This window comes from Sinocyclocheilus grahami, unplaced genomic scaffold (assembly GCF_001515645.1).
Source record: "Sinocyclocheilus grahami isolate Dianchi unplaced genomic scaffold, SAMN03320097.WGS_v1.1 scaffold154.1, whole genome shotgun sequence".
Lineage (NCBI taxonomy): Eukaryota > Metazoa > Chordata > Actinopteri > Cypriniformes > Cyprinidae > Sinocyclocheilus > Sinocyclocheilus grahami.
This window is the reverse complement of record NW_015505333.1, coordinates 1,322,458-1,334,496: the sequence shown is the minus strand read 5'-3', so window position 1 is coordinate 1,334,496 and position 12,039 is coordinate 1,322,458. Positions and strand designations below refer to the sequence as shown.

General features: G+C 38.2%; 1 protein-coding gene across 1 annotated transcript in view; it reads left to right on the top strand.

The window, feature by feature from the left end:
- The first annotated feature begins 2,076 nt into the window (after positions 1–2,076).
- LOC107592590 (protein kish-B) overlaps positions 2,077–12,039 on the top strand; it is a 15,130-nt gene continuing 5,167 nt past the window's right edge. The window contains exon 1 of the mRNA XM_016282120.1: positions 2,077–2,190. Coding sequence (XP_016137606.1) covers positions 2,181–2,190 — 10 coding nt within the window. The 5' untranslated portion in view covers positions 2,077–2,180. The remainder of the gene's footprint in view (positions 2,191–12,039) is intronic.

The following is a 12,039-nucleotide window of genomic DNA, read 5'->3' as shown; positions in this document are numbered from 1 at the left end:
GTTTAGACGCGCACTAGAGGCGGTTTAGCCAATCACAACACACTGGGCTAGCTAACCAATCAGAGCCCATCGCCTATTTCTGAGGGAGGGGCTTCATAAAAGCAGGAAATGATCAGCGCGTTTCTCAGAGAAGGGACGGAGCGTGAGGCATAAACGTAAATTATGTAAAAAATAATGCGTTTTTAAAAAAACGAAGCATTAACACATGTTAGACTGCACCCCATGAACACAATCAAGCCTAGAAAAAACCCAGTGAACCACCCCTTTAACAGTTGCAAGTAAACATTCATTAGAAATTTAGAAAAGTAATCAAAAGTAATCAGTTACATTACTTTAATAAAGTAATTGAAAAAGTTACACTACTGATATATTTTAAATAGGGTAGCTTGTAATCTGTAACCTATTACATTTCCAAAGTAACCTTCCCAACATTGTTAATTGCTTTCATTTAATTTTCAAACGCTTTCATTTCCACGGTTATTATATTATATAACAGAATCATTTGTACAGAAAGCGAGCAGAGAACATTGAGCATCAATGAAGCTGTCTACACTGTGAAATTAATTTCTTTCTTACATCATATGTACATCTGCATTTTTTTTGTTAATGATGGGAACATTTGCCAGAGTGCAGAATTCAGTCAGCGAGCGCGCGCAGCCGCGCACTGAACAAAACTCCGTGAACGCCTCTGATTGGATATTGCATTCAAAAGCTCAACAGAATCGCGTGTGATTGGTTATCATGCTCAACAACGCTGTAAAAAGAAGTACCACGCAACATGAGCAGATTTAAATACAATACTACTACTACTACTACTACTAATAATAATGATAATATTGATTTAAAATGTTTTAACTAATATTAACAAATTATCTCATTTAAGGCATGAAATTCAAAAGTACATGTCATGTAAACATAAGTTATAGTATTCCAGTCACAAATTCACATTCAAAATGACTAAAAATTCATTTCTAAGAAAACATGCGGTCCCTTACCTAAAGCAATGAAATCTGTAAGCAGGTTAAATCTTCCCTGTGTTTTGTAATACAGCAGCATATTGAACAAAAGGTCAATCAGCAAGAGCAACACACCGATTTAAAGGTAAAGCTGGTTGCTCCACAGCTTGATGCAACCAATGGCATCAGATTACCTGCGTAATGCATCTCCGGGAGGAGGAACGACTGGACTGGATGATGCCCATTGCCCGGCAGATGGTGGATTACATGCGAGTTCAGAAGCAACCTGCTTTGTTGCTTAGAGCAATCAAGCCACTAAGACCTGTTCTCTCAATATCCAAGCAGAAATGTGTTTATAGTGAATCAAATTTGTTTAGCATGTGGAACAAGATTCATAGATTATTTTAAAGGTCCACGTGTTGTTTTATGATAACAAACAGAAGAACAATTTTACCATGAAGAAAGCATGATAAAGCTGAGGAAGCCACTAATAGCTCAACAGCCCATTAACTGTGGCACTGGAATAACAGAAATAAAACATACCAGCACAGCGGCTGCCAAGTACTGTCAGACGACAGCTGAGCGCACCTTATGTTCTCTTTCTCCTGTCATTGAGAGACCCTGCCAGGACCTCCAGGATGCTATTAGAGAAACAATCACTCAGATGTCAGTCGCAAATCATTTGAAATCATTTGAGGATAGTAAGCAAGCACCAGGTCTGTAGGGTTGCTGCTCTAAATGATGTTCAAATCATCAGACACACATGACATATTGTGCTACAAATTACACAAAAGAGAACAGATCTTTTCACAATTTTGCTGCATTAAAGAATAGTCTGTAAGCTTTACTTTGTAAAGAGTTAACTATTATTATTATTATTGTCACAATTTATTTTTGAAATAAATGAAGTTCTATAGCCTAACATTAGCTATAAAATCTATATTATTGTTATTATTAATAATAATAATGGGATTTTATACATTATATAAAAGTATATAGTATTGTATATAGAGAGAGTGAGAGTGATAACCTAAAATATTTTGATTTAATCATTTATTATTCTGTAATAAAGCGAAGGCTTTTATTCTGTATGGTGATTTCCCATAATTCCGCGGCACCGGAAGCCTGTGCTGTCTTTGCGGAACTGATGAAGAGAGTAAATAAAAGACCACTGACAACTTGCTCTTCTTCTCAACAAGAAGGAAGGATTTGAAAGCTGCGAAAATGACAAACGGTATGTTAATAAACGCTCGTTTAATGGTGTGAACTGTCCTTCTTTACAGGAGCGCTGTACTGGAGTCTCTGTCGACAGATAGCGATGAATGCTGTCAGTCAGCTGAGAGAGAGAGAGAGAGAGAGAGAGAGAGAGAGTGTGTGTGTGAGAGAGTGTGTGTGTGTGAGCATGTGTGTGAGTATGCGTGCGTGAGAGAGAGAGTGAGTGTGAGTGAGTGTGAGTGAGTGTGAGTGTGAGTGAGCGTGAGTGAGCGTGAGCGAGCGTGAGCGAGCGCGTGCGCGAGCGAGCGCGAGTGAGAGCGCGTGTGTGAGCGCGTGTGTGTGCGCGTGAGTGAGCGTGTGTGTGAGTGAGCGTGTGTGAGAGAGTGAGCGTGTGTGAGAGAGTGAGCGTGTGTGAGAGAGTGAGCGTGTGTGAGAGAGTGAGCGTGTGTGAGAGAGTGAGCGTGTGTGAGAGAGTGAGCGTGTGTGAGAGAGTGAGCGTGTGTGAGAGAGTGAGCGTGTGTGAGAGAGTGAGCGTGTGTGAGAGAGTGAGCGTGTGTGAGAGAGTGAGCGTGTGTGAGAGAGTGAGCGTGTGTGAGAGAGTGAGCGTGTGTGAGAGAGTGAGCGTGTGTGAGAGAGTGAGCGTGTGTGAGAGAGTGAGCGTGTGTGAGAGAGTGAGCGTGTGTGAGAGAGTGAGCGTGTGTGAGAGAGTGAGCGTGTGTGAGAGAGTGAGCGTGTGTGAGAGAGTGAGCGTGTGTGAGAGAGTGAGCGTGTGTGAGAGAGTGAGCGTGTGTGAGAGAGTGAGCGTGTGTGAGAGAGTGAGCGTGTGTGAGAGAGTGAGCGTGTGTGAGAGAGTGAGCGTGTGTGAGAGAGTGAGCGTGTGTGAGAGAGTGAGCGTGTGTGAGAGAGTGAGCGTGTGTGAGAGAGTGAGCGTGTGTGAGAGAGTGAGCGTGTGTGAGAGAGTGAGCGTGTGTGAGAGAGTGAGCGTGTGTGAGAGAGTGAGCGTGTGTGAGAGAGTGAGCGTGTGTGAGAGAGTGAGCGTGTGTGAGAGAGTGAGCGTGTGTGAGAGAGTGAGCGTGTGTGAGAGAGTGAGCGTGTGTGAGAGAGTGAGCGTGTGTGAGAGAGTGAGCGTGTGTGAGAGAGTGAGCGTGTGTGAGAGAGTGAGCGTGTGTGAGAGAGTGAGCGTGTGTGAGAGAGTGAGCGTGTGTGAGAGAGTGAGCGTGTGTGAGAGAGTGAGCGTGTGTGAGAGAGTGAGCGTGTGTGAGAGAGTGAGCGTGTGTGAGAGAGTGAGCGTGTGTGAGAGAGTGAGCGTGTGTGAGAGAGTGAGCGTGTGTGAGAGAGTGAGCGTGTGTGAGAGAGTGAGCGTGTGTGAGAGAGTGAGCGTGTGTGAGAGAGTGAGCGTGTGTGAGAGAGTGAGCGTGTGTGAGAGAGTGAGCGTGTGTGAGAGAGTGAGCGTGTGTGAGAGAGTGAGCGTGTGTGAGAGAGTGAGCGTGTGTGAGAGAGTGAGCGTGTGTGAGAGAGTGAGCGTGTGTGAGAGAGTGAGCGTGTGTGAGAGAGTGAGCGTGTGTGAGAGAGTGAGCGTGTGTGAGAGAGTGAGCGTGTGTGAGAGAGTGAGCGTGTGTGAGAGAGTGAGCGTGTGTGAGAGAGTGAGCGTGTGTGAGAGAGTGAGCGTGTGTGAGAGAGTGAGCGTGTGTGAGAGAGTGAGCGTGTGTGAGAGAGTGAGCGTGTGTGAGAGAGTGAGCGTGTGTGAGAGAGTGAGCGTGTGTGAGAGAGTGAGCGTGTGTGAGAGAGTGAGCGTGTGTGAGAGAGTGAGCGTGTGTGAGAGAGTGAGCGTGTGTGAGAGAGTGAGCGTGTGTGAGAGAGTGAGCGTGTGTGAGAGAGTGAGCGTGTGTGAGAGAGTGAGCGTGTGTGAGAGAGTGAGCGTGTGTGAGAGAGTGAGCGTGTGTGAGAGAGTGAGCGTGTGTGAGAGAGTGAGCGTGTGTGAGAGAGTGAGCGTGTGTGAGAGAGTGAGCGTGTGTGTGTGTGTGAGTGAGCGTGTGTGTGTGTGAGAGTGAGCGTGTGTGTGAGTGAGCGTGTGTGTGAGAGTATGCGTGCGTGAGAGAGAGGGAGCGTGTGAGTGAGCGTGTGAGTGAGCGTGTGAGTGAGCGTGTGTGTGTGTGTGAGTGAGCGTGTGTGTGTGAGAGAGTGAGCGTGTGTGTGTGAGAGAGTGAGCGAGTGTGTGTGAGAGAGTGAGCGAGTGTGTGTGAGTGAGAGTGTGTGTGTGTGAGAGAGCGTGTGTGTGTGAGTGAGGGGGCTCTTCTGACGTTTCTGAGTGCAATCAAACAAAGAATACTGGTGAGCCGAGCTCTTACGTCTGGAGGTGTGTGTGTGTGTGTGTGTGAGTGTGTGTGTGAGCGAGCGTGTGTGTGTGTGTGTGTGAGAGTATGCGTGCGTGAGTGAGAGAGAGAGAGTGTGTGTGTGTGAGAGTGAGCGTGTGAGTATGCGTGCGTGAGTGCGTGTGTGTGTGTGTGTGAGTGAGTGAGAGTGGGTGTGAGTGTGTGAGAGTGAGTGTGTGAGAGTGAGTGTGTGTGTGAGAGTATGCGTGCGTGAGTGAGAGAGAGAGAGAGAGTGTGTGTGTGTGAGAGTGAGCGTGTGAGTATGCGTGCGTGAGTGCGTGTGTGTGTGTGTGTGAGTGAGTGAGAGTGGGTGTGAGTGTGTGAGAGTGAGTGTGTGAGAGTGAGTGTGTGTGTGAGAGTATGCGTGCGTGAGTGAGAGAGAGAGAGAGAGTGTGTGTGTGTGAGAGTGAGCGTGTGAGTATGCGTGCGTGAGTGCGTGTGTGTGTGTGTGTGAGTGAGTGAGAGTGGGTGTGAGTGTGTGAGAGTGAGTGTGTGAGAGTGAGTGTGTGTGTGAGAGTATGCGTGCGTGAGTGAGAGAGAGAGAGAGAGTGTGTGTGTGTGAGAGTGAGCGTGTGAGTATGCGTGCGTGAGTGCGTGTGTGTGTGTGTGTGAGTGAGTGAGAGTGGGTGTGAGTGTGTGAGAGTGAGTGTGTGAGAGTGAGTGTGTGTGTGAGAGTATGCGTGCGTGAGTGAGAGAGAGAGAGAGAGTGTGTGTGTGTGAGAGTGAGCGTGTGAGTATGCGTGCGTGAGTGCGTGTGTGTGTGAGTGAGTGTGTGAGAGTGAGCGTGTGTGTGAGTATGCGTGCGTGAGTGCGTGTGTGTGTGAGTGAGTGTGTGAGAGTGAGTGTGTGTGTGAGAGTATGCGTGCGTGAGTGAGAGAGAGAGTGTGTGTGTGAGTGCGTGTGTGTGTGTGTGTGTGTGTAGACGTGGCTCATTATGGAGCCGCAGCTGGTATAACCTTTATCTCTTGCATCTAAATCAAAATGCTTTATATATTCCCGTTAAGCGTAATAAATGCAGTGGAGAATCAGACTGTTGGTGATACACATTCACACTCATGTTTGTGTGAACATCATAACTCCACCTGGAGCAGCCATTGCATTTACATCTAAATTAATGCCAAATGTATGTACAGTACACTTTCTGCAGTTAAAATATTATTTGTCATGCGTGTCCCCTTTTGCTTTGGCAAAGAAGGTGTGTTATGATATCAAGCGTCGTTGACAAATCATCAACTTTCTATATTTTGTTGTTTGGACTTACATGGCTGGTTGCTTTGAATCTTTACATTTATGTAAAATATTTATGCCTAAGTGTAGGATTTATGTATTTGAATTGCATATCAAATTTTCATATGTTTGGATTTCACAGTTTTAACATAAACAAACATATCTGTCAGTCATGCATAAATGAAATGATAATATTTCTGATAAATAATATTTCTGTACTAATAAACTGAAGAAAAAAAAAACATCATGGCATAGGTTAACTATTTGCAACTCTTTGGTTTTATTTAAATATTCATAATTTTCAAAAGGCATTTATTCAGATTGCTTAGAATCAGCATCACATTTTATGTTTATAAGTTTGTTCAAAATAATTGATGGACATTTTATACGCAATGCAAATTCTTACATTTAGGCCTAAATATTTTTCTTTGAGTGTAACAATCCTATTTTATTAACTTTGCAAGCAATGTATATTACTACAATACACTGTTGAGGATGTGCGTTGTTATTCTGCATGTCTTTAAAAAAAAATTTTTAAATGAGAGAGATATATATATATATATATTGTCATTTATCAGACGCTTTTATCCAAAGCGTCTTACAAATGAAGACAACAGATGCAATCAGTTGTAGTATTAAAACAACTAAAAACAGATCCAAAGCTAAAACTTTATAAATACTACCTATACACATTTTAAAAATAAAGAGATTAAATAAAAATGACAGATGCATACAACAAAATTTAAAAACTTAACATTTAAATGAAAAACAAAAAATAAAGCTAAAAAAAATTCAAAATATTAAAGAACAAAAGGTATGAGTATAATAATGATTCTAATACAACACTAAGCCAAACACCAAAAAACAACTACATATGTGTATGTGCAGCCACACACATACACATACACACGTATAAATTCAATATATATATTTCATTTTCATTTAGTTTGTTGAAGTATTGAAATAACTCCAATAAAACTAAAAACTTAAAAGACCTATACAGACATAATAAATTCAGACATCATTTAACTAAAATTAAAATAAATAACTAATACAAATCAAATGACAGCAGTTTATCAGTAATCCTAAAAAATAACTTACTGACACATAGTAAGAAATGGTTATAAAAACTGAAACCGAAGCGAAACAAGTAATAGGAACTATTGTTATTATTAACACTACTGTTTGAAAGTTTGGGGTCAGTAAGGTGTTTTAAAAAAATATATAATTCTTGTGTTTATCTACATTACATAGCTGCTTTCTACATTATTAATAATAGGAAATGTTTTTGAGGACCAATTTAGCATGTTAAAAAGATTTCTGCGCAATCTGGTGACGCTGAAGACTGGAGTATTTATTGGCTGCTTGAAACAGCCTGCCATCACCATCACAGGAATCAATTGCATTTAAAATGTCCCAAAATTGCAAATAATTGCTTTAAATTGTAATAATATTTCATTACTGTTTTTCTGTATTTTTATGAAATAAAAGCAGCCTTGTTGAGCATAAAACCTTTTTCCAAAACATTAAAAACAAATCTTACCGTCCCAAACTGTAGAACAATAGTGTAGTTATTGTGTAATTTTACATTTACATTTAGCAGACGCTTTTAAGTAATTATAAGAATATTTGACCATAACACCGTAAAGTGTGATTACTTTGGAAAGTGTGAATAAATCATCTCATCATATATATATAATTTGTTTTCTTCCCTTGAAAAATGATGATTAATATTAGTAAATTTCATTTTAAAACTAGTATGGTCGTCATATAAATTGTTAAAAAAGTTATAAAATAAAGTAAATTATTTTAATGAGAATGTTTATATATACAGTGTGTGTGTGTATGTGTATATATTAGGGCTGTGCGATATTGAAGAAAAATGCGATAACTCATTAAATAATGCGATATTCGATATGCGATAATGCTTAAAGTGCCACATGCTCAGATGAAACCGTTTTCCTCCGCTGTTGCTGAGTCAGTTCTGTGAACTTCTAACTATCTTGTGTCATATATATATATGGTTATTTGTATGTATGTATGTATCAAGAGCTTCTGTAAAACCACAACAAATTCCTTGTGTTTGCGCACACTTAAGTGGTGAATAAAGCTCATTCTGATTCTGATTCTAATATAACTAGCATACATGTTTCACTTTTTGTGAGAAGAAGGCACCCCTACAACAACTTCTGAAAGTGAACGGTAGTGTTTTACTCTAGCATTACATAAAAGTATCATTTTAACACGAGTTTAGGAACTGAACTGAATAATAAAAAGGAAAAATACAACACTGCGTAGTATTTACTCTATGAATTCAATATGCACTGATTCTTATTTAAGCTACAAAAGTTATTTAGGTAAGAGCAGTGAGTGATTTTCTCTTTGTCTTTTGTTCATGGCCCCAAATATTGCAAGCCGTAGCGATATGCATATTACGATATATATATTTGCGATATTTCGATATATTGCACAGCCCTTATTATATATATATATATATTATAGCCCTTATTATATATATATATATAATATTATTTTTATTTTTTTCCCATTCATTAAAAATAAAAACAGTTTAAACAAATTTATACACACACACAATCAAAAGTTTTAAGATTTTAAGAACAATTACGATTTTAAAAGAAGCTTATGCTCGCCAAGGCTGCATAAGAAAGGTTTCAGTGATTTCTCTACACTGAAGACTGGAGTAATGATGCTGAAAATTCAGCATTGCATCACAACAATAAATTACACTTTAAACAATCTTTCTATATTTTCTGTATATATTATATTCTGTATATATTATATTTTCTGTATATATTAACTATATTTTCATACTGTAACTATATTTTACAACTATATTTTAAAATAATTATATAGAGAATATCTATTTTAAATTGAAACAATATAAACGGCTTACTAATGACTATTAATGTTGGGACAATGCTTTAGAAAGGATGAACTGACTATTTAATAATGCTTACCTAATGATTCATAGCGTGCAGTTATTATAAAGTGTTACCAAATTATGTTGTCAGTGCCGTACAAATGAACTGGTTCTTGGATTTTTTTTGTCCCTATAACTGACAGAAAAGGATAAGGCCTAAGAGATTTCTTAAGCTGTAATGGGAAAAAAAGCAACAACAAAAAAGTACTGATAATTTTTTTCCTGGTGATTTAAAGAGATGTTGAACTGAATAATAAAAAGGAAAAATACAACACTGCGTAGTATTTACTCTATGAATTCAATATGCACTGATTCTTATTTAAGCTACAAAAGTTATTTAGGTAAGAGCAGTGAGTGATTTTCTCTTTGTCTTTTGTTCATGGCCCCAAATATTGCAAGCCGTAGCGATATGCATATTACGATATATATATTTGCGATATTTCGATATATTGCACAGCCCTTATTATATATATATATATATTATAGCCCTTATTATATATATATATATAATATTATTTTTATTTTTTTCCCATTCATTAAAAATAAAAACAGTTTAAACAAATTTATACACACACACAATCAAAAGTTTTAAGATTTTAAGAACAATTACGATTTTAAAAGAAGCTTATGCTCGCCAAGGCTGCATAAGAAAGGTTTCAGTGATTTCTCTACACTGAAGACTGGAGTAATGATGCTGAAAATTCAGCATTGCATCACAACAATAAATTACACTTTAAACAATCTTTCTATATTTTCTGTATATATTATATTCTGTATATATTATATTTTCTGTATATATTAACTATATTTTCATACTGTAACTATATTTTACAACTATATTTTAAAATAATTATATAGAGAATATCTATTTTAAATTGAAACAATATAAACGGCTTACTAATGACTATTAATGTTGGGACAATGCTTTAGAAAGGATGAACTGACTATTTAATAATGCTTACCTAATGATTCATAGCGTGCAGTTATTATAAAGTGTTACCAAATTATGTTGTCAGTGCCGTACAAATGAACTGGTTCTTGGATTTTTTTTGTCCCTATAACTGACAGAAAAGGATAAGGCCTAAGAGATTTCTTAAGCTGTAATGGGAAAAAAAGCAACAACAAAAAAGTACTGATAATTTTTTTCCTGGTGATTTAAAGAGATGTTTAAAAGTCTCTCTCTCTCTATCTCTCCCTCTGCATATATATATATATAATGCAGATATATATAATAAACCTCTGCAATTCCATAGAAAAACAAATTCAAGTGTACAGTTGTACAGTTTCTTTTTTTTTGCATCATGAAATAAATATTTCTGAGTTCTGTATCCCTCTGTGTTGTGTTTGTTATCTCCTTTGTAATAGATATGCTTATGAATCAAGAACAAGGCATTTATAGCTGTATTTATGGCAAGAAATGAGAAACAGGAAGTGTCTAATACCATCCACATACATTGTCTGATTTTGATCAAACTTCAGGGGTTTGTTCGTTGTATGATGCCGATCGCATACATGCGACAAAGTTATTGGAATTGCAGAGTTTTATTTTTCATTTTTTTATCAAGTAAACAGTTGTACAGTTTCATTTTTTCAATCTTGAGAAAATATTTTTGTGTTCTGTATCCCTCTGTGTTGTTTGTTTAACTTTTCTGTTTGGAAGATTAATGAGCTTTTAGATCTCCTTTTTGTAAATGCTTGACAAGGTATAAATAGTGCGCATGTACAGTAACCCTCTGGCAGTCTGGTTTTAAAGGGGTCATATGATGCTGCTAAAAAGAACATTATTTTGTGTATTTGGTGTAATGAAATGTGTTTATGCGGTTTAAAGTTAAAAACACATTATTTTCCACATACTGTACAGTATTGTTTCTCCTCTATGCCCCACCTTTCTGAAACGCATCGACTTTTACAAAGCTCATCGGTCTGAAAAAGTGAGGTGTGCTCTGATTGGCCAGCTATCCAGTGCGTTGTGATTGGCTGAATTCCTCAAGTGTGAGACGGAAATGTTACGCCCCTCACATACTGTTGATGCGGAGCGACGAGACATAAACATTAAAACCCATTATAAACGAGGCATTTGTTGCATCCAGTGGGGATATAATTACTGATTATAATAACTTATACTGTCTTTTTTACGTGTTGCATTGCATCGCGCCGCATAAACATAAAACTCTGTCTGCATTTGCGATCTGAGAAATGACAAACAACAAGTGCTACTCTACTGCCCAAAACTCGCATTTGAATCATCAGTGGCAACGAAAAACACAGCGGCCTAGCGTGAGAGGAAGCCCCGGCTTAGTGTGCGCTGAGGCTGGGATAGAGTGAGCTGAGGCGGGATGGACTCTGCTTCGTCCACGGTGAAAGTTGATGTATTCCCTCAGCGACCAGCACAGATCAGCTCTAGGCATGACAAAGTGGATATCGTCCTCTTTTGGAAGACCAAACAAAGGAATATTTGGGTTGAACTGTTCTGGAACAGTGTTGTAAATACAACTTAACCACTGATTTCTAGTCGTGTCCTCTTTTGGAAGACCAAACAAAGTAGTTTCGCTTTCACAACGAAGCACACAGCGTCTTCACGACATGGCGGCGGCAACAATGCTACAGCGAGAATAAAAGTTACGCCTTCTTTCTTTGCGTGAACATTTGGGAGGCGTTATGCAAATCTTCCCACATAGTGATGTAGACATGTGGGGGCGTGTTAGAACGAGCCGTTTTAGGTAGGCGTGGTTGACTCTTAACTTTTATAAAGAATATCTCTTTAGATTTGAGACTTTAGTCTTTTCAACTTTACAGATCTTCTTTATGCACCAAGAGCTTGTAACACTCCAAAGAGAAAGGAAAAATTGAAATCGCATCATATGACCCCTTTAAGGAATACAGCTATTAAAGGGTTAATCCAAACCATCAAGACTGTGAAATACACAGAACAATATATATAACTTTAGTAACGCTTTACAATAAGGTTTCAGTTATTAACATGAACTATATTAATGAACATGAACAATAATTATATAGCATGTATTAATGTCAGTTAATATTCAAAACTTAAACATTAAACAATTTTTTAACACTTTATAATAACTGCACACTATGAATCATTAGTTAAGCATTAGTAAATAGTCAATTCATCCTTTCTAAAGCATTGTTCCAACATTAATAGGCATTAGTAAGCAGTTTATAAATACAGCTATAAATGTTTTGTTCTTGAGCATGTCTATAATGTTTAATAATTGTATTTTTATACTTTATTAATGATCAATTTATCATTTCTAAATTATTACTTTATTTACAAACCAGTTATTTAGGAGTTCATATGATCATTTAG